General features: G+C 41.9%; 1 protein-coding gene across 22 annotated transcripts in view; it reads left to right on the top strand.

The window, feature by feature from the left end:
- The window catches only part of Arpp21 (cAMP regulated phosphoprotein 21), a 163692-nt gene that overhangs the window by 106540 nt on the left and 34787 nt on the right, over positions 1–22365 (top strand). For all 22 annotated transcript variants that reach the window (XM_036194196.1, XM_036194195.1, XM_036194197.1 and 19 more), the window contains one exon: positions 4834–4960. In XM_036194196.1, the coding sequence (XP_036050089.1) occupies positions 4834–4960 (127 nt within the window). The remainder of the gene's footprint in view (positions 1–4833; positions 4961–22365) is intronic.

The following is a 22365-nucleotide window of genomic DNA, read 5'->3' as shown; positions in this document are numbered from 1 at the left end:
CCTGAGAAATGACACCTGAAGTTGGCTCCTGACCTCTACATGTATATGTGACACACACACACACACACACACACACACACACACACACAGAGAGAGAGAGAGAGAGAGAGAGAGAGGAGAGAGAGAGAGAGAAAGGGAGAGGGGGGGGATTGGGTTCTAAGTGATGTTTACATGGGGGAAGCCAGGAAGGGAATATCCTGAACCAGGACACTTTACATTCTCTCCCTTGCTGCCCAAGAAATTTGTTTTCCCTTCTCATCAATTCATACCCACCTTCTGGATCTAAGCAGCAGACAGGCCTGTCTCTGTGAGTACAAAAGACAGAGGAAAGCCAATACCCACTGTCCTTTCCTCTTCCCCAGGGGAGACAGAGCCCATACCCAACCTCACAGGTAGCCATTAATCATATTTAATTGACTGGAGCATGTAAGACACCACAGATCACTGCTTTTTACTGTCTTCTCTAAGACTGATTACATGTTCCTTTTCAGCCCCAAACATCTCTGGGGCTCTCCTGAGTATCCCTTGCAGAATATTGGAAGTGATTACTGTCAAGATGGAAAACGCACACCAGCATTTTCTGGTCCATTTTCAAGGCACACACATTCCAACCAGCTTCCACCCTAATTATGAAGTATAGCCTGGAAGGTGCTGTTTAAAGTGCATGTCACCATGGTGCCGTTTGTTCCGCTGCCTTCACATCTTGAATAAATTATTTTCTCTTCAAGCCACACAAAATCTTACACCAGAAAATGATTTTCCCTCCGTTGTTCATTCTGAGTGGTTAATTAACAGTGCACCTCCAGTCACCACCTCAGTGATACTTCTTTCCTAGTGGGATTTAAATGATGTTTAAAACAATTTTAGGTAATAGGAGAATAATTTCATTAATATATTAATTATTTTACTAATAAATTAAATATTTCAAGCTTTATTATTGGGAACAAACAGACCCATAGATACAGATGTAGGTCACAACCCATAGTGACTTCCAATGTATATTTTAAAGTCTAGCTAGCCAACTATGCAACATTGGGAAGAGTTCAACCAAGTCAGTCTACAGATGGTTATGGAAATGTGTTCAGTTTCTTCAGAGGATAACCTTTGAATGTTTGTTTCCCATGGCTTGCATATACTTCCTGAATGCCACTAGAAGGATTCATCAAGATGTAGGAGTGAGGCTAAAAGCAACCTGAGGACCAGACATGGAAGAAGAATTTGTTACTCCTGGTTACTTCTTCCTATGATTTATTTCTCTCCTATTTTTATACACTTTTGGATTCCCCACATCTTAATAGGGTCAGTTCATACATTTATACCCCTTGAGGCCATCTTTATTCCTTCCTCCCTTCAAAGCTTTCATACTGGTCTTTCAAAATATTTCTCTGGGCTCAGTTCACTTTCCTTCTGCTAGAATGGAGGGATCAGGATGGGCCAAGTGCTCATTAGCTTCTCATGTTTGATGTTAGCATTCCTAAGAAGTAAGCAATGACCCACGCACAATGGAGAAGTGCTAGGTACAGCTGTCCAGACCTCTGCTAGGTTCAAAGAATAAGAATGGGAAGAGGAAGAGGAAAAACAACAACAATAAGCAACAAACAAAAACGAGTAGCTTCTAAAAATTACACATGTGAAGTTCAACGATTTTCAGATTATGAATGCTCATTGGGAATTTTTCAAGCATTTGAACTCCACCCTTTATCTCTGAAAATGTTTTTGTTTTATATTGAATGCTAGAAGACTACAGAATAGATATCATAGGCTGGCGAGTTAGCTCAAGGAGTAAATGTTCTTTCCACCAAGCCAAACTGAGTTTGATCTGGAGACTCACACGCTGGGAGAGAAGAACTGACTCTCACAAATTGTCTTCTCACCTCCACATCCATGCCATGGCATGCAGATGCCCACATCTGTCTCCACTTTCCCGCAAACACAAAATACTTATGAATACACAGTAATAATAAGTATCCTTAAAGGATGGAAATTGTATTCATGAGCTTATAATTTAAACAACACAATCTTTTTTCTAAAGAAACAAAAATGGAAGAATAACAGATGGGAACATACAATGCTGATGGATAAGTTAGACAGTGTTGCCCTTGTTCTTCATATTGTGGGGCATTTATGTAATATATGACTTTTAACTACATCCATTTACTCAGGGATTCCTTATGTTTTTATTGTTTTGAATTACCTTATAAAAAAGAGCAAACAGCCGTGGAGATGGTGTAGCTTGCCATGACAGTGTGAAGACCTGGGTTGGGATTACCAGGACCTGTAAAAGATGGGTGTGGCTATGCAGTCTGCCACACAGTAACTGGGGGAAGGCCAAGGGCAGGAACAAGTGGATCCCTAGTTTTCTAGATTTTCTAGTCACCCAGTTTAAACGAGTTGTTGACCTCAGGGTTTAGTGAGAGACCCTGTGTCAAAGTAAGGTGGATGGACTAGAGAAATGGCTCATTGGTTAAGAGCACCTGCTGCTTCTGCAGAGGAGCCAGGTTCAATTACCAGCTCCTACCTGGTGGTTCACCACTATTCATAATCCCAGTTCCAGGAGATGCGATGTCCCCTTCTGCTCTCCACAGATACAAGACACAAGCATGGTAGCATGGTGCACATACACATGTGCAGGCAAAGTGTTCATACACAAAGAGCAATGTAAACATTTTTTTTAAAGGAGGAGCTACTGAAGAAGATACCCAACATCACACTCTGGTCTCCACAATACACAGGTACTTCCATTCATATGTGCACACACACATCCACAAACATCCCCCCACTACTACCACCATACTCCCACACAGAGGGGGTGGTGGATGGATAGATGGAGGGAGAGAGGGGAAGGGAGGGAGGGAGGAAGGGAGGGAGGGAGGGAGAGAGAGAGAGGAAGGCTAAATCACCATGCACAATGCACACAATTAGTAAGATGTTTGTTGGTCACTGAGGCGGAATAGTTCTAGGCTCTTCCAGCTCCTTCCTTTGGTCATCTACAATACTAGAAAGTGAGAATAAATTTCATGTTGATTCCATGACATTCCAGAACCACAGCCATACAGTGTTTTCTTTTCTTCTACCTTGGGGTAAAGGTAGGGGACATATGACACACTTTAGTAGAAAGATGGAAAATTGATATCTCATTGACATAAGCATATCAGAAAATAAAATAGGCAGAAAAATCAGAGCTATGAAGCAACTGGTTCATAATCTTGTTTTGTTTTGTCTTTGCAGACAGGGTTTCTCTGTGTAGTTTTGGTGCCTGTCCTGGATCTCACTCTGTAGACCAGGCTGGCCTGACTCTGCCTCCCAAGTGCTGAGATTAAAGGTGTGCACCACCACTGCCCAGCTCATAATCTTATTTTACATGCACAGCTTGTAAACACTTGGGTGTAAAACAGTCTGCCACTGTTCTCCCTTTAAGGAAGATGATAAGAGAAAAGCCAGAGGCCTGGGGATAGAAGGAGTTAGCTGAAATCCACAAGAAAACAGCATAACATAGCATTAATAGGTAGGCAAAGAAGTCTTCTACATCAGAAAACATTTGATTCCAATGGGAAGATTTCGGATGTTTTCACTAGCTGTCAGGCATTAAATGATATACAGAAGGTAGACAGGCCTAGGGTTACAGACCTATATCCCTACCCTCTGAGGGAAATGAGGCAGAACAATTATGAATTCAAGGCCTGTTTGGGCTACAGAATGAAACCAAGACTGGGCAACTTAATACAAGACTCTCTTAAAATGAAAAGTATAAAGATCCCCATAATAACTGGGGAAATCAGTCAGTCAGTAACACACTTCCCATGCGAGCATGACAGCCTGCGTTTGATCCTCTAAACCCACATTAAAAAGCCAGACATAGTGACTCACTTTGGAATCGCAGAGCTGGGCAAGTGGACAGAGGTAAGTTCCCTGGGTTTCTCTTGCCAGTCACTCTCACTCAATCAGCAAGTTTCAGGTCTATGGAACTGTTGTCTCAGAAAAGACGAACAGTGCCTGAGGAATGACATCTAAGGTTGACGTCTGGTCTCTATACCCGTGCTCACACACATGAACATGTATGTATACATACACATCTATAAGATGCCCGGAATATAGCTAAGGTTGACATCTGGCCTCTATACTCGTGCTCACATACATGAACATGTATATATACATACACATCTATAAGATGCCAGGGGGTATAGCTAGGTGATTGCTAGGGCTCTAATTTGGCAAGCATGGAGGCCTAAGTTCAATCCCCATTGCCAAAAATAAGTTTGCAGAAGATACATAAACAATATCTTAACACAGGTTCCATTTGTGTTATATATGCTGCATATTTTGAGACAGGTTTTATGTAAATCACTCTTTGAAGCCGTTGCTAGACATCAAGTGGCCTTTTGCTGCTCACAACACAGTCATCAAGTGGCCAGGACTCCTCCCAAGAAGCTCATTTCTATTCCATAAAGACTGAGGGTCACCAGTAGTGGAGAGCCTCTGGCCTCTTCTTGCTGCAGGGTAGATATGTGTTTCCCTGGTGACTACATCCCTCCTCCAGCAGCCAGACTGCAAGCCCCTTTCAAGTTCTGGCTTAGGAATCCCAGACTTCACTTCTGCCTCTTTGCAAGGATCAAAGCAGGTCATGGAGGTTCCTCAGCTTCCAGACAGGAGCTGTCTCCCGTCATGGGAGAAAGAGCCTGCGTATGGAAACAGGTGTGGAAGAGGAAGATGATGGCCCACCTTTACCATCTGCCTCGATTAAATGACACTGTATAGCAGAAGTAGGTTTTATGAGAAAAATACATTTTCGGTGCACAGCTCTCATCCTGCTTTTCCTCCCATCACTTCCCACAGATGCCCATCTATTACTACCCATCTGGTCAGTACCCTACCTCAACCACACAGCAGTACCGACCCCTGGCCTCAGTCCAGTACAGCGCTCAGCGGAGTCAGCAAGTTCCACAGACAGCACAGCAGGCAGGTAGGTGAAATCTGTTTTCTTTCTGTTCTCTGGCTTGGTTATTTTTGATGGTGAATTTCATAGGTGTACTCACTGGAAGAGTACCCCAAAGAGACAATTTAAGCCACATGTTTTCCCTACCTGGGGACGCTAACAAAGCATTTGATTCACTGTGTGGGAAATTAACAGGTACGAGAAGGAGCCAAGGTGCATGCCTGCCTATGCATGTGCAGTTGTTCCCCACAAGCTATTCTTACATCCTCTGGGTTATTTTCAAGCATCAAGACAAATCCATCCCTATCTTCCCAGCCTGTGCATTCTTGTTTCCTTTTCAATTTAAAGAAAGTATCTCCCAGTTCTCAACAAGCCAAATCAGGGTGTTTTGATACTGTCCTAAAACTCAGCACCGTCTTTAGAAGAAAGCTCCTGACTATGCAGCATGCATTGACGGAAACTCTGACTCCATGGTTCACTGTCGCGATGGCCACATGCCTGCCACCCAGAGCCCCAGCAGCCACTGTGCAGTGGGAAGGGGGGCCGATGCACTGTAAGAGAGTGAGTAGCAGGTCTCACAGTGAACCGGTCTCTTTCCCTGCTGTGTCACACGCCTAAGGAAGGCCGTTATCCAGAGAGCAGCAGGCGCCTGGCAGGGCTGAGGGAATTGCCACTAGGCAGAATTCTTTGTCATTCCTGCTGACCAAACTGCAGGGGGAAACTGCTAATTGTCATGCTGAGGATGCCTGCTTGGAGACTCTGCCTCTGTAAGTAGGTCACACTAAAGAGCGGGCTCCTGCTGCTGCAGCGCTCCTCCATGAATGCCTGCTCTGAGATCTGATTTCTGCACTGGGTAAATGGGTACACAAATATGTAATACATACAGACACATGTGGGTGACATGGATAAGATATGTGCCATTTTTATAAGCTAAGAAAAAAAAAACTTCATAATCCTTGACAAGGATTAGTCACACACACAAACATCCCAAGATCTCCAATGCTGATGATGTTACAGCTTTGCCGGATCCAGATTGGAGACCGAATTCTTCTGCACCTTGGATGGCTATGTGTTCTTGAGTTCATATTATGGCCTAATTAAAGTCTTGGAAGAGAAATTAGAGGAACCTACAACCGTCAGTTTTTGTTTAAATGCTGTATTCCTTTGGGACCTCTGAGTGGCCCTTGTACTTCTGTAGAAGTAAAAACCAAAGAGTTTGAAGTTATTTTTAAGGAAAGCTTTGGATCACACATTTTGCAATTGCCAGGAAATCTCCAGTGTTAGGTAGGGACTGTGCTGTTCATCCTGCTGAATCCTGCAGGACAGCATTTGCATGCTGAACTCTCCCATCTTTGTCTCCTAGTGTCTCCTAATGTTTAGTTTAAAATTATGTTTTAGGGCTGTGAGAAAGCTCAGTTGTTAAAATACTTGCCAAACGAGCATAAAGATCTGAATTTGATCCCCAGAACCCAGGTCAAAAATGAAAAAGCAGTGTGATGACTTGAGTTTGTAATCCCAGCCCAGGAGAAATAATTGATAGTTTTATGGTTGGTGATCAGCACACGAGGATCTGTATTAAAGGATCCCAGCATTAGGAGGGTTGAGAACCACTGCTTTAGATGGTTTGTGACAGCTATGTTTTCTGGAGGAGCTGTGAAATGCCACCCTGACCCTCATCCCCCACCACACTCCTACCATCTTTGAGAAAAGTTCTGGACTAATTCTGACCCAGTGCCACTCTACAGACATGCTCCCTCACCCTTCCTCCTGTCTTCTGGGCTCTCACATAATGCAACATTTTGGTCCTTTAAGGCCAGTGAGATTCATCCCCATTCTGCTTCCAGATACTCTGCCACTCATATTTAATTGTAATAAAATCATCTCTCTCCTTTCCACCTTCTTGGATCCTCCTGACAGTTACTATGTCTTTCCTAGGCCTTAAAACTCCATGTAGTGATTTATTTTGTATCTTTTTTCATTTACGCGTGTGTATGTATCATACATGCATGTGTTTATATGTGCACATATGCATGTGTGTGGGCAAACTGGTTTGTAGGTGCACGTGGCAAGCAGCTACTCAAGGCTGATATTGGGAATCCTTCATCACTCTTTTGCCTTATTCTCGGATACGGCTAATCTTACTAGCCAGCATCTTTTGGACCCCACCTTCCAACGCTGAAATTACAGGCCAACCTATCTGGCATTTACTGGAGAATTGGGCATCAGAACTCTGGTTCCAATGCTTGCCTGGCAGGTATGTTCTGCACTTAGTTATCTCCCCAACACAAAAAATGAATTCTTATAAAGAAAACTGGAGTCCTTACAACTGACAGAGCAGGACACTGGGTGCACAGATATTAGTCACACTGGGGACAAGATTCTTCTTGATGATTTCCTTCATTTTGCCCTGTTGATGGGCACTATTAAAATGAAGAATCCCAGGCTGGCAATGGTGATTAATGCAGACCAGGGATAGGGAGCAGTTTTGGAGAAGTCAAATGGGGATATTTGCAAAATGACATTTGGATCTCATAGTTACTTATATTGGAAATTATAAACCTTTACTACAGAATCTCTCCTATGGGAATATTATGTGTTTTGTGCATATTTGTAAATGGGCATTTGAAAAGAATCTGAGTTTGGCATTTGAGAAGCATTAGCCTGCTAAAAGGAATTGAGAACTGAACCTCCTCATCTGTTTTTGTTGTTGTTTATTTATTTGTTTGCTTGGGGCTTTGTTGTTTGTTTTGAGGAGACTGTGTGAGTTTGGTGTTATGTTTTCTTCAAATGTTGACAGAATTCTGCTGTGAAGTCAACTCAGTCTACAGGTTCATTATCTTTTCCTAATAATTTTATGGGAAATAACAGAGAATTTAAATTACAAATTGTATCTCTTTTAAAATTTGTATGTATATGTGTGCATGCCTGAGTGTATGTACGTGTACTGTGTGTGCACACAGAAGCCATAAGAGGATGTCACATCCCTTGAAGCTGCAGTGATTGTGAGTTTCTGATGTGGGTGCTGGGAACCAAACCCAGGGCCTTTACAAGATCAGCAAGTGCTCTTAACTACAGGGCCATCTCTCCAGCTCCATAATTGTGTTTGTTTGTGATTAGAGGGTTACTCAGACTGTTACTCTACTCAGACTTCACACTTGGGAAGCTTATTCTCAAGGAATTAGGTCATTTCTTAAAAGCTGTGAAATTCAGGAACATAAAATTGACATTGTTATTTGTATTCCATCATTATTATTGTTGTTGTTGTTGTTGTTGTTGTTGTTGTGTCTGGAGCAGTAGGGATTGAACCCAGGGTCGTGAGCATGCTGAGCGAGCTTTCTGGCCCTGAGCTATAGTTCCTCACTCTCATCCCCACCGTTCTCATGCTCTGCTCATTCCCAACTCCTCTCTTTATTTTTGAATATTCTTTCTGTATTTACCAAATTTACTCAAATTGTCATCATTTCATTGATTTCTTCCTCTATTATTTTACCATTTCAATTTCTGCTCTCTCTGTTTTTTGCTCTGCTCGTGTCAGGTTTGTTCTGATGTTGTATTCTGTTTTCTTGAGACAGGAGACTCACCTAACTGGGCACATTTCATTCTTTTTACTGTAAGCATGAGGTGCTCTGCTCCCCTCACAGCGAAGCACTGCCTCTATGTTCCTGTTTCCACGGGTTATATTTTCATTTTCATGGTTTGATTTGGTTTCGGTCTTTTTGCATGTTGTTGGGATCAAACCCAGGATCTTGTGAATGCTAGACAAGCATTTGATCAGCAAGTTGTACCTCTACCCTTGTACTTATTTTTAAAGTTTCTTTAGTATTGCCTCTTTGACCCATGCATTATTTTGTGCCATGTTGTTTAATGTACAAGGATTTGGAGTTCCTTCTTGACTTCCTGCTATTGGTTGTAAGTTAATTCTGTTACCGTTTGGTAGAGAGTTTGTGTGATTCTAGTTCCGCTAGAATCTTGGAGGTGGCTTTGCTTTGATGGCCATACTCTCCCTTCATGGCGCTCTGTGAACTCTTGGGGAAACTGGATAGCCGATGTTTAGGTACCATGTTCTACAGATGACATCTAGATCTTGCTGGCTTGTTTTGCTGTTGTGCGCTCTCCCCTGTGTTTCGTGTTTCTTGGCATTGTGTTTGCTACTTCTGACAGTTCCTGAAAGGTGGAATCACACCAGGCATAAAATTTCCTACAGATCTGAAATAAACACCCAGGGGAGGGATACCCCATCTCCCCAGCATCCAAGCACAGGGGAGAAGCCTTCGAGGTACACAGGGCTTGCTGTCAATTGGCTTCTTTCCCAAACAAATGAGACATAGTTCATTCCCTTCAAAAAGAACATGAGAACATTCCACAGAGTCTGGAAGGGAAAGGCTCTGGTCAGTGAGGTTTGAGAGAGCAGTTCTTTTAAATTAGTCTCTTTTTCTCTTTGTGTGTGTCTCTCTGTGTCCCTCTCTGTCTCACTCTCTGTATGTGTGTCAGACTTCTGAAAATAATTTTTATTTATTCTTCAAAAAATTTCATAAATTTATACAATGTGTTTTGATCATATCCAACCACCACCACCTTTCTCCCTCATACCCATGTTCTTCCCAAGTTAATATCTTTGTTGCCGTTAATCATGAAGCCCTGAGACCAATTAATACTCGTATACTAACAGGTATGGGGCCATTAACAATGGGGTAGGGGAATAGCATACCCACAGCACATCCCCAAAGGAGAGAGACCCTGCTCCCTCAGCTGTCAACTGCTAATAGTTCATCACCATTTGTGGGGTCCATCCATGATGCCACCATGTTCAGGTCTTTTGCAGACAGCCATTGCAGCTATAAGCTTATATGTTCATTGGCCATTGCACCTGATTCCTGAGCTCTCCACCTCAGTCATTAACATTCACATCTTCCACTCCTCTTTCCATAGTGTTCCCTGAGCCTTGAAGGGGAAGTATTGAAGGATGTAATTGATCTGCAGCTGAGTACTTGCAATGACTTCATCTCAGTACTTTTAACTGCTGTGAGTTGCTACAGTAACTACTGTCTATTGCAAAAAGGAAGCTTCCCCAACAGAAGCTGAGGGGAACACAAATCCATGGGCACAAGTGTAAATATTTAAAAGGAAGTCTGACAGAATGAACACTTAGCAAAACAAGTCTCTAGTCTCTCATAGGCTTTTACACATTGTTGGTTAATGGTAGTAATATGCTTCAGGGTTAGATAAAATGATAAAGATGACAACAACCGACAGTCCACAGTTCTGCTCACCTAGTAGACCAGGAAAGCCTATGTTCTTGCATGTCACGAAACGTAGGCTTTCCTGGTTGCAGAACAGAAAGAGAAAAAAAAAAAACAAAAAACGAGAGATTATGTTAATAACCACTACAGGTGATTCCCCTTAGATTTTCACAGCTACGGAAATGATTCTTTTTTTCAGGTTTATTTTTGTTATTTTTAATTATCTCTCTGTGTGGAGTATGTTGCATGTGAGAGCAGCTCTCTGTGGAGACCAGTAAAGGGTGTTATTGTGAGTTCCCTGATGTGAACACTGGGGACTGAACTTGTGTCATCTATAAAAGCAGTATATGTTTTTAGCCCTTGAGCTTTGTCCCTTGGGAGATACTTCCTGCCTGGTTTTTACTTTGTTTTTATACAGGGTCTCACAGATCTCCACCTCATTCATTAGTTCTTATATCTTTTCATGCCCCACTTTCCATGATGCTCCCTGAGCCTTGGATGGGGAGTATTGATAGACATTATTTATAGCCTAGGCTGATTCCAAACTCACTCTACAGCCAAAGATGATTATAAATTCCTGATCCTCTTGTCTCCATTTTCCAAATGCTGACTTCTAGGTGTTGTTCACCTCTGTTCCGTAAAATCATTTGCTTTGTGCACTTTCCTCATTGCCAACTATTTGCTGAATGACTTTTCTGGAGCCAAAACTACCCTGCAGATAGAGATCTGTCTATGAAAATGCCTTTTATTTCAAATTATAGTTAAGATGTAAAACATGGAGTTAAATTCAGTAAATATCTCCCCACTTAGACTTACACAACCATAACCAGTTTCAGTAAGTTAAAAAAAAATGAGCTGGAGAGATAGCTCAGAGGTTAAGAGTACTTAGTGTTTCTGGAAAGGACCTAGGATCCATTCCCAGCACCCACATGGTGCCATATAACCCTTGCCAACTCCAGTACCAGGGGATCTGATGCCCTGTTCTGGCCTATGTGGGAACTTCATGCACATGGTACACATACACACATGCAGACAAACATTAATACATATAAAATATAAATAAATGTATTTTTTAATAAATATATCAACATAGGAGGGGCCTTGCTGGGAAGAAAAAAATTCAGGGTGAGGAGAATAGGAGATTCAAAGCTCAGAAAATGTATAAAATTGTCAAATAATTTAAAAAGAGGGAGAAAATGTATTGTACTCCAAAACCCAAGCAGATTTGCAAGAATTCTTTGTGTTTATTTACTGCATTTCTGCTTTGTTTTTAAGCCTTTATGTTGAATAAATACTACTCCTTGAAATATTTAGGGAAATATTCAAAGACAATGGTGAAGGCTTTCTTTACCTTCCTCTCCCCTCCCTCTGTCCCTTGGCCGATCTCAATCTACAGCCTAGCCTGGCCTTAAACTCTCAATCTTTCTACCTCAGCCTCCTCAAATTTGAGATAAATTTCCCTTGGAGTTTCTCATCCATACTGCCTACCAGTCATCAGGACACAGGACTAGTATGCACCCGAAGCAGAGCATGAACATTTGATGATGCTCAGTGAAGACACTGAGCCTAGATCAGCTTTCTGCCCAGTGTCATCCTCCTGGTCTGAGATGGTGGGAAGCTCCTGAGACTTCAGTACTTTCAGACTGAAAACCAAATGTAGCTTTCAAAAACCATGCAGGCTTACTATGTATGACCTAGTCCCAGAATCTGTGAACTAGAAACCACTGAGACAGACAAGCAATGAGAGGAGCCAATGAGAGTAGGAAAACATCCCCAGTGCCTTTGAGATGTGGCCACACTTGACTGTAGGCTTATGTCAATAACAGACTCTTGAGGAATTTTGAGGGAAGGGAGAACCAGGCCAGGGGATGTATATTCTGTTGATCTTGCCAGTTAATAATATGATAATAGAATAACACAGAAATCTCCAGGTGGTGCTCTGAAGTTTGGGGACATCTCAAAGATTACACCTCTACCCTGCATCTGAGGAGCCACTGGTGTGCAATGATTTCTTTGGGGAAGAATTGCAGAGTAGGAGGGAGTCAGCCTATAGGAAATACTAGTTTAAAGATAGCCCATTAGATTAGGCATAGCAGCACTTCTGTGTATCTGTGTTCATTTTGGTGTGTACAGGGAATACGTGTGTCTTACAGAGGGATTGGTTGGGGGTGGGGTGGGTAGAAAAAGTGTGAATATTTAAAAGCTAAATGGAAACAGTTCAGCCATTCAATTCAGATATAACAAGATTATCGCTGTAATTAAATGTTGTTGAATGGAAAAGAATGACAGCTGAGCAAATCAGTTCCCTTCAACAAGCAAATACACACGTTGCACCTTTTTAGGGGTGCAGTGCCTGGAGACTGAGGAAACTAAAAAATAGGAAGCAGTAATTTTGAGTGTTGAGACGATAGGAAGTGACTGGATCTTGAGAACCCATACGGTCAATGTGTGGTCCCTCATTCCTCCTCCAATCACTCTGTGTTCTGTGGGAGAGAATGATGGATGGGACCATCTTAGTGGCAATTCTGGCAAGAACATCCAATTACCTGTTGCATGAGTATGTTTGAAAATAGACCAAAGCCACAGTCCCCTTCCCAACACGCCTGCATGAAAGCTCTAAAAATAAGGATGTGTCTGCTTTATTGGTCGCTTCCTTGAGGTGTGCTATTCTACTGTAATGGCATACTGTTACTGTTATCAGCCCTAATAAGACTGTTATTGCCTCCCTAATGTTCTGAAGTACATTTGCAATTGGGAAAATTACATTACCATGGAATCTATGTGCTTATTTAAAACAGGGCTGACAGCAAATCCTGTATGTTCAGTCTAACTTACTTAACAACTGGTGCCAATGTCATTTGGGAAAGGTTTTGCCTTTGAATAAGTCTCTTTCCTCATTCTGTTTACTCATTGCAGTTCATGCCTGGGCTTTCTGCTCCTGGGGTTGGATGGAAATGGAGCGAGAGAAGAGGGATCTACAGAGTGGCAGAAGCGGGTGTGATGTGGTGTGATAAACAAGATACAATCATTTTTGGAGTTAGTGAGGTGGCATGGTCATACAATGCTTACCATGCAAGCATACTGACCTGGATTCAACCCCCAGAACCCACATAAAAAGCCTGCCACAGGAGAATCTCTGGGGCTCATTGTTCAGCCAGGCTAGACAAAGTGGTGAGGATCAGTCTCAGTGAGAGACCCTGCCTCAAAAAATAAGGCAGAAAACAGTCAAGGAAGATACACCAAGTCAACTTTTGGCCTCCTTGTATGCATACACACACACACACACACACACACACACACACACACACACACACACACACACACACACACACACACACACAAACACACACACACACACCCGAAAAAGACAAAGAAAATGATAATTTGATGTACATGTACAGCCATTGGGATTTTATTTTTCTGTTTGGATTTTTCCTCCCTGGGATTTGATGATTCTAAAAAGGGTTTTTATTTATTTTATCTATAATCTCTATACATTTCAATTTTCAAAACTCTTCAATTTATATGTATGTATATACATATTATATATTTAATTTGAGAAAATAGTATGTTCACAATCACTCAGAGAAACAATGGGAAGGCTGTCACACCTGACAGCCTTAGGGACATGCTGTGTGATTTTTGTGTCTGCCTTGTGATTTCAGAAGCAGAAAGATAAATGACAAGAGAATAACATGAGGGTTTAATGGTCTGTCCAATTTCTATTAACAGCCATAGGAGTCACATGGATAAATCCTTGTGGAACATACTGTTCAAAAAAATAATAGTTTGGAAAGGTTTCTATGGAAATGTCCCCATGTTTCTTTCATTAATTGCCCTAATTATTAGATTTGCAGGAATGGGGTTGAGAAGTATCACATTGGGATTAGGGGACAGGTTAACAGGTCTCAGAGCTGATGACAGGAATCATTATTTTTAGGCATGAAAAATCCTACATGTTTCCACATGTAAATGTCTGGGTTCCCAATACCCCAGTAGGAGTTTATAGTGAAAGGACTTTGTTGAGTAAATGACAACAGTTTAGCCCTCTGCCTTTGTCTTATCTTTAGATGCTGTATTTTCATTTGTTAAGCATTTTCTATCATGGGTGTGGAGATGTTTCGCTGATTGTGTGTGTGTGTGTGTGTGTGTGTGTGTGTGTGTGTGTGTGTGTGGTGTGTAATGTACGTACATGAGTGTGTGAGTGTGGTATGTGTATATGAGTGTGTGTTGTGTGTGTGTGTGTGTGTGTGTGTGTGTGTGTGGCACAGGATGACAAACCATGCAGTTTCTGCTTTTTAATTACACAATAGAAAATGCAGAGCAGCAGCTTTTCGAAAGAATGGCAGGAGAGCTGGGCAACAAGGAAGGAAATGCAACAAGGGAAAAATAAATGTGTTTTTATGAGTGAGTTCTGAAGGCTTTATAGACATGTGCTTGTTTGAAGAACCTGGCTTACTAACGACTTTAGTGAAGGAATTTAAGAGAAAATAAGCTATTCTGAGCATGTACAGCCTGACCGTCTATTTCCTTTTCCTCCTCTATTGGTTTCTTGGTAGTTTCTTGACCATGTCTTTGGCTCTGATACTACCTGCATTATGAACTTTCAGTCCCAAGGGTCTCTCCAAACAGCTTTTCAGAAATCCCTCATAATCATCACTTCCTCCTCCCACCCAAACCCGGACCAGTTCACCAGAGTTTTGCTTTCTCTTTTTTACATTAGGCATGATTTTCACTGGGAACTCTAGACACTCTTTGTGTTATGTCTCCTCTCTCTCTCTCTCTCTCTCTCTCTCTCTCTCTCTCTCTCTCTCTCTCTCTCTCTCCTCTCTCTCATTTGACTATGTGCCTTTGGAGCCCACATACTCTTCCTTACTTTGAGAACTCGGCCCTATCACACCATCTCTGAGTGCCTGGCCATCCCTAGATCCAGCTGAAAAGTGGCCCTTGTGTTTGTGACTGTGTTTAGAGAGCCACAGTTATGAAATGTGAGGGATGAGTCTTATCTTCCTTCCTACATTCAGAGGTGTCAGGTACCCATGACAAAATTGTTAGATTGGGGGAAAGGGTCATGTTTGTTATTTCCACTGAATTCACTGTTGCTTAAAATTATTGGTGGTCTTCCCACTTTGAGTATAAAGTAATTTGCAAATCACTGGATGTAAAGGGCTGTTCCTTAGAATTAAGTAGTTATGAAAGATGCATTTTTAAAAAATCCTTTTCATACTACTCTCTTCAGGGGTAACAGGTGAATGTGCACTGCAGGGACACAAATGTCATCTCAGCAAAACCAGTGATAGAACCTACTTCATTTATCACATCCCAGCTTGCTCCTTCCCCACCACCAGAATGGCACCCAAGTGTTAACCAGTCCTTCCAGTTCCAGGTTGGAAGTGGAATAGCTGTCTTTCCACACCAGCAGAGATAGTTGTCAGTCACTGCCACCCAGGGAGACCACAGAATTGCATGTGTGTCACTGAGAGAAACACCTTATCTCACACGCTGTCATTAGCTGGTGAGCCCCAGGCCATCTGGTCACCAGAAGAGAAGCCTAACTGAATTGTTCACACCCAGAGCCCTCACCTGCCTGCCCACCAGGGGGTGTGGGTAACCTGGACAGTCTCCACATTTAAGCTTTTACTTGATCCTGGAAGCCTCAACAGGTTTTCCCCATGGCTTTCTGCAGGGTCCTCAGAGATGACTATGGTGCCCAAAGATTCCCATCAGTCAATAATGTCCTGGTGACACATTGTCCTTGACTTCCAAAACAGTTTCCTTAAAGGTTCCTAGAGATCCATTAAAAAATGGATTTTTAAAGTTCTTCAAAATATTCCTACCTCTTTGCTTTTTTTTTTTTTTTTTTTTTTTTTTTAAGTTCTTTATTCTAGCACCATGGAACATTTTATGAGCTGTTGGTTTCTGCTCATTAGAGAAACCTCAGCTTTGCTGTCCCAGACCTAGGGAGATGCAGATGAGTCGAAGAGAACAATCCATGGCTCATAAAAGATGTGAGTTATAAGCCATAACATCATAACTGTTCTGGGAATAAAAGTAAGTACAGAAAGAAGGGGGCAGAATAGAGCCCTAAACACGTTGCAAAACTCACCATGCTTCAGAGAAGCCCAAGTCTTGAAGCATGGTAAGAATGCCTATGGCAGGTCAACATGGCTCCACGTGGTTTTTCATTCTTTTTTCTTACCTAAGGAAATCAAATTCTAAAGGCATGCCATTAAACTAGTCTTCAAAGTCTGTGCAGTCATGTGAGAGGACAAGCCTCAGAGTTCTGAGTGTTTGATTCTTCTCCAGTGATGTGAGATGGAGACCCTATCTGAGATCAGATAGTTCTGCCTGCTAAACAAAGGCTCAGCCCTGGCTGTCCCGAACCCCGGGTGTGTGGAGATGAGTCAGGAAGAGCAATACAAAGACAAAAAGCAAATTATAAGAACCCCAGTATCCCTTAAAACTGTGCAAGAATTAGGAGAGATAGAAGATGACCCAGATGGTACTGTCTAGTGTTTTGGTTGATGGGCAGAACATTTTATACATTGTGAGGGGGAAAGAACACTTTTAGTAAAGGACAGAAATCTCCATCTTAACACAGCAATGGACTTGTTGTTTTCTCTTCCTTTCTGCCTTTGAGACTATGTGCATGCCATAGATGGAACCTGCTTTTAACAATGGATTGTGTCTCTTAATTACAACACTACTTATAGTGTTTATTTGTTTAACCTTTTACACTGTATGTGTACTGACTCATCCAATGTTTCTGACTCAACTATTTAATAAGTGAAACTGTATTTGATGGTTCCACCAAGGTTTGTGCAAAAACAATTCAAAGCAATCTACAAATAAGTTTCTAGAACTAGTAAGAATAATTTTACAGTGTTGCAGAGCACAAAAACCATATATGAATACCAGCAGTCTTTTTTTTTTTTCAGTAGTGACAAATAGGAAGGTTTTTAATCAATTTATAATCATGGCATGCTTTTATTGGCAGTATTAGTGATAGTCCTTCTGACTCGTGGTCCAGGAAGGTCTTGTTCAAATGAGTACCACTCAAGGGAACCCCCCCAGTCTTCCACACAATAATCTTAAGGAGTGAAAGCACTCCTGCTGAGAGATGCTTCTCCAGGTGGCCTTTGGATGTTTATACCACTATACACAGTATGAAGATACTTGAGCTTGGAAATCTTTTGTTTATGATTCTTCAGCTTCCAGTTTGAGTGAATATTTCATAAAATGTCATTATTGGCTTGGCAGTCTCCCCTCAAACAGGGAGAAGTCCATGGAAGTTACAGGGTAATTTTCTATTTCTGTCAAAAGCTATTGTTTTTAAAATCTTTTTTATTGTTAGGATGGTAGCATTTGGAATGCTCACACTACTCCAAGTGCCTCTGTGCATCTACTACAGGAAGGTGGTTTTCTTGGCATAGAAATGTACACACACACACACACACACACACACACACACACACACACACACACATACATGCAGAAACGTGTACCTACCTCCTCACAATGCACTTCTGTTCAGCAGACTCAACACTTCCCTTGCTTACATGGTCCTTAGCTTAGCCACTGACTGAAAGACTCTCCTACAAATCCCCGATTCTGCTTTGTTCCTTAGTGAAAACAGTTCAGTGGTAGAATTGGCATTCTTTCATTCTTTGGCTTTCATAGAGTTTAAGTAGAGAGATAAAAAACTGGGCTCAGTGAAGTTTGTGTGTGCACAAATCTAAATGTGATGGTCCAGATGGATTGCTTTTAAATGATAGATAAAATTTGTTTTTTACATTTATTTTCAGGCCCTGAAATTTGTATAAAAGATGTTTTGGACTCTGATGGGATAGAGTGGCATGTTTGATGACTGCTATGAAAATAATGTATTAATTTGCCAATACTCACAACATACTTATTAAGCATGCTTCTAAATGAGCTCTACATATTTGTCTCTATTAAAAATGATAAGATGTGGTTCTAGGAATATAGATCTATTGGAAGAATGCTTGCTTTGCATGCCTGAGGTCCAGAGTTCAAACCCCAACATCATACAAACCAGGTATGGTGGATATACAATATTCCTGGCCCTGAAGAAGTGGAGGCAGGGGAATCAGAAATTTGAGGTCATCCTTGGCTTTGTGAAGAGTTTGAGGTCAGCCTGGGATATATGGTAAAAAAAAAAAAAAAAAAAAAAAAAAAAAAAAAAAAAAGATAAAATACAGTAAGACAAACAGAAAACATAGACATGGAACATTCTTAGAAGGTGAACTTACTGAATTCCAATTCTGCACAGCAAGTTTGCAGACCAATGGAGTGATCTGGAGTACTCAACTCCCAGGGAATACTGGGAAATCAATAAACCCACATCATTTGGATCTGAAGTTCAACTTCATTCCAGCGTATTGATCCTTCTTACTCTGATTGCTTCCTTCCTCAGAAGATGTGCACAAAAGGTTGTTGGCTTCTCTGGTACCCCACTACTGAGCCTGTCAGCCACAGAAGGGTATGGTAGTTTGAATGTATTTGGCTTCCATAAGCTTATAGGGAGTGGCACTATTAGGAGGTGTGGCTTCCTTGGAGTGGGTATGGCCTTGTTGTAGGAAATGTGTCACTGCCAGGGGTTGGGAGGGGAGGTGTCTTTGAGGTTTTCTATGCTCAGGATACTATTCAGTGAGTCAGTCAACTTTCTTTTACCTCTGAGTCAAGATGTAAGACTCTCAGCTCCAGCACCAAGTCTGCCTGCCTACTACCCGCCATGTTCCCCATCATGACAATAAAGGACTGAACTTCTGAAACTGTAAGTGAGCCTCTCAATTAAGTGCTTTCATTTATAAGAGTTGCTGTGATCATGGTGTCTCTTCATGACAATAAAAATCTAAGACAGAAGTTGGTACCAAGAGTGGGCATTGCTTTGATAGGCCTAACCATGCTTTTTTTTTTTGGGAGTGATAATCAACCTTTGGTTATAAAAGCAGTGGAATACTTTAAGCATTGCTTAATGGGCCATTCATGTAGGAACATGGAAGACAGTGGCTCTGAGTATGATCAGATGAACTGTGGCAGCCACCTCAACAGGTTTCAGAGGAGAAGAATTTTAGTATGTTGCCTAGAGATCATTCTTATGATATTTTGGTGAAGGGAGTGACTGCTTTTTGCCTTTGTCTGAAAAGTTTGCCCAAGGTTAAAGTGAAGAATTTTGGATTAATTCCATTGGCAGAAGAAATCTCAAAATGGTCTAGTATAGACTCGGTCCTATGGTTTTTGGTGATAACTTTAATGAAGATTTGTAATGAAAAGGAACTAAAGAAAAGTGTTCATCTGTGTGTGATGGTGCACACCTTTAGTCCCAGCACTCAGGAGGCAGAAGCAAGCAGATCTCATCCAGCTAAGTGTCCAACTTGTGAAAAGGAATTTAAGAAAAGCTTAGAGCCAGATGAGGTGGTGCACACCTTTAATCTCAGCACTGGGAAAGCAGAGCCTGGTGGATCTCTGAGTTTGAGGTCAGTCTGGTCTACAGGGAAAGTTCAATAACAGCCAAGCTTAGGCAATGAGGGTGGAAAACAGAAAGCACATGAAGGTGTAATTGAACAAGGGGGCCATGTTCCAGTCCCAGCAAGAAGCAGAACTTGGCAGCTTCAGCCACATGGTTCTGGTTTTAGAGTTAAGGACAGAAGGAACAGGTTACAGAATCTTTCTCTGTGCCTATGGAATGCCACTGGGGCCAGGCATGTGTCAGGGGTGTCCCTGAATGGAGGCCTAGTAGAGAGGCCATTGCATGAGCTGTAAAGGTGAAGCCTGGATTGCGTTGGAGAGCCCAAGATGTTAGGGATGCCAGAGTCATGGGATACTTGCCATGGAGAGCTGTTAACAGGGATTAGAACCAGCCCAAGATAAAGAAATGTGTTGCAGTCAATAAAACCAAACAGAGTTGGAAAGCTGAAGAGCATTTTGATGCAAACTTTGGAGTCTACCCAGCTGGCTTTCTGTCTTGCTTTGGTCCAGTATTTCCTCACCATGCTCCCTTCCCTACATTTTGGAAAGGTAATGTATATCCTATACCATCATATTGTTGGAAGTATGTGATCTATTTTTTGATTTGATTTTATAGGGTACTATAAATAAGAGATTGCATAAATCTCAGAAGAGACTTTGAACTTTGGACTTTTAAACATTCTTGAGACTGCGATAGACTAGGGAGACTTTTAGAGTTGGATTAAATGCACTTTTCATTATGATATTGTTATGGGGGCTTACGGGTGTCAAGGAGCAGAATATGGTAGTTTGAATGTATTTGCCCCCCCATAATCTCATAGGGAGTGGCACTTTTAGGAGATATGGCTTCTTTGGAGTGGGTATGGCCTTATTGGAGAAAAATGTGTCACTGTCAGGGTGGGATTTGAGGTTTCCTATGCTCAGGATATCATCTAGAGAGTCAGTAGACTTCCTGTTGCTTCTGAGTCAAGATATAAGACTCTCAACTCTAGCACCAAGTCTGCCCTGCATGCCACCATGCTTCTGCCATAATAGACTGAACCACTAAAACTATAGCCAAACCCCCTCAATTAAATGTTTTCATTTATAAGAGTTGCCGTGGTCATGGTGTCTCTTCACAGCAATACAAGATCTAACAAAGACAGCTGTTACCACTCCTTCTCTTCCCTTCGGTGGAATTACCACCTGCTCAGGTTGCCACTGTAGGACTTCGAGCTTGCTGACACCTATTGACTCTTTTGCAGAACCTCTCAGTACAAAATGAGATGAAAAAGAGAATTAGTTATAGCCATTTCCTATCTTCCTTTCTCTCCCCATCCCTACCTTTCTTTGCATGTGGATTAAACAATTGAAATTTATTTTCTCAGACTCTGAGGGTCCAAGGCTATGGCTCAGAGTCTGCTGTCAGATTTGGTGTCTCCCAAAGTGTCTCGACTTGCTGCTGTGGGCCCATTCTTTGTGAATGAAGAAAGATACTCAGTGTAGAAAATCAATGTGTATTTTGGCTAAGTATCCTTCCAGTGTAGTCAACAAGCACTTGTTTTTTGGATTAAAATGTCAGCAACTTAAATTAACCAAATAGGAAGAGTGAACTCATGTCCCCTCTTGTTCAGGAACACTGCAGTACTGTAAGAATCACCTTCCACCTCAGTAATCAGATGTTATTTACAAAAAAAAAATCCTTTCAAGCTTGTGTACTGCAGATTTCAGAAGCCTACAAAAAAAGATACTAAGTCAGGGTTTGTCAAAGAGACTATGAGAAGCAGGCTAACAAGACTCCAAGCCCCCTCCCTTTGCTCCTTATTATTGGCTTGTGTGACAGTAGCTGGGTATAAATTATGTAGTTCAGTAATGCCAGCTCCCAGCCTCACCAAGAACTATCCCCCTGCCTCAGCTTCCAGCCCCGAGGGTTTGTGACATTGTTCTAAAGACTTGTCTACTTGAATTATTTCCATTTGCCTCTGAGTGACAGGTAGCACTTGTAAAGGGACAGCTGCCATGTGGCTGTTGCTGTTATAGTTGTAGCAGAAGCCTGGGTTGGATTTGGAAAGCCTGTGGGGAGGATGAGCCTCTGAGGAATCACGACAGATGGCTTTATTGAGGAGCTAACAGACGTGGGAGTAGAAGCAGGAAGTAGAAAGACACACCAGCTGGGAGTTGTATGCATGCTAGTCCTAAAGGAACTTGATATGAACTTCATGATTGACTGGAACTATATTACGTACATGGAAGAATTTGGAGACATTGTGGAATCAAATTAAAACTGTGAAGACTTTGAAATAAAAGAGCATGTCACCACCCTGCAGACAGGGGACTCATCCTCTGGCAGAGCTCATTAATGGGATACCAATTAACCAAGGCATAGCTGGGCATGGAGCTCAGTAGTAAAATGTTCACCTAGTATGTGCAATGCTCTGGCTTCAATCCACAGCGCCAACAAACAAATAAATTAGAGTGCTGGGAAGAGAACTAAGTGGGTAAAGTGCATGCCATACAACCATGAGGACTTGAGTTCAGATCCCAAGAAGCCGCATAAAGACAGCCATGGTAGAGTGCATCTGTAATCCCAGTTCTTCTCCAGTGAGATGGGAGGTGGAGAAAAAATACCCAGAAACGTGAGAGTTAGGTAGCCTGTCTTACACAGTAGCTAACAAGAGTTCCTGTCTCAAAGTAGATGAGAACTAACCCCAGAAGTTGTCC

Source organism: Onychomys torridus, chromosome 7, assembly GCF_903995425.1.
Source record: "Onychomys torridus chromosome 7, mOncTor1.1, whole genome shotgun sequence".
Lineage (NCBI taxonomy): Eukaryota > Metazoa > Chordata > Mammalia > Rodentia > Cricetidae > Onychomys > Onychomys torridus.
Note: the sequence above shows the minus strand (reverse complement) of the source record. Positions and strands in the feature narration are given on the sequence as shown.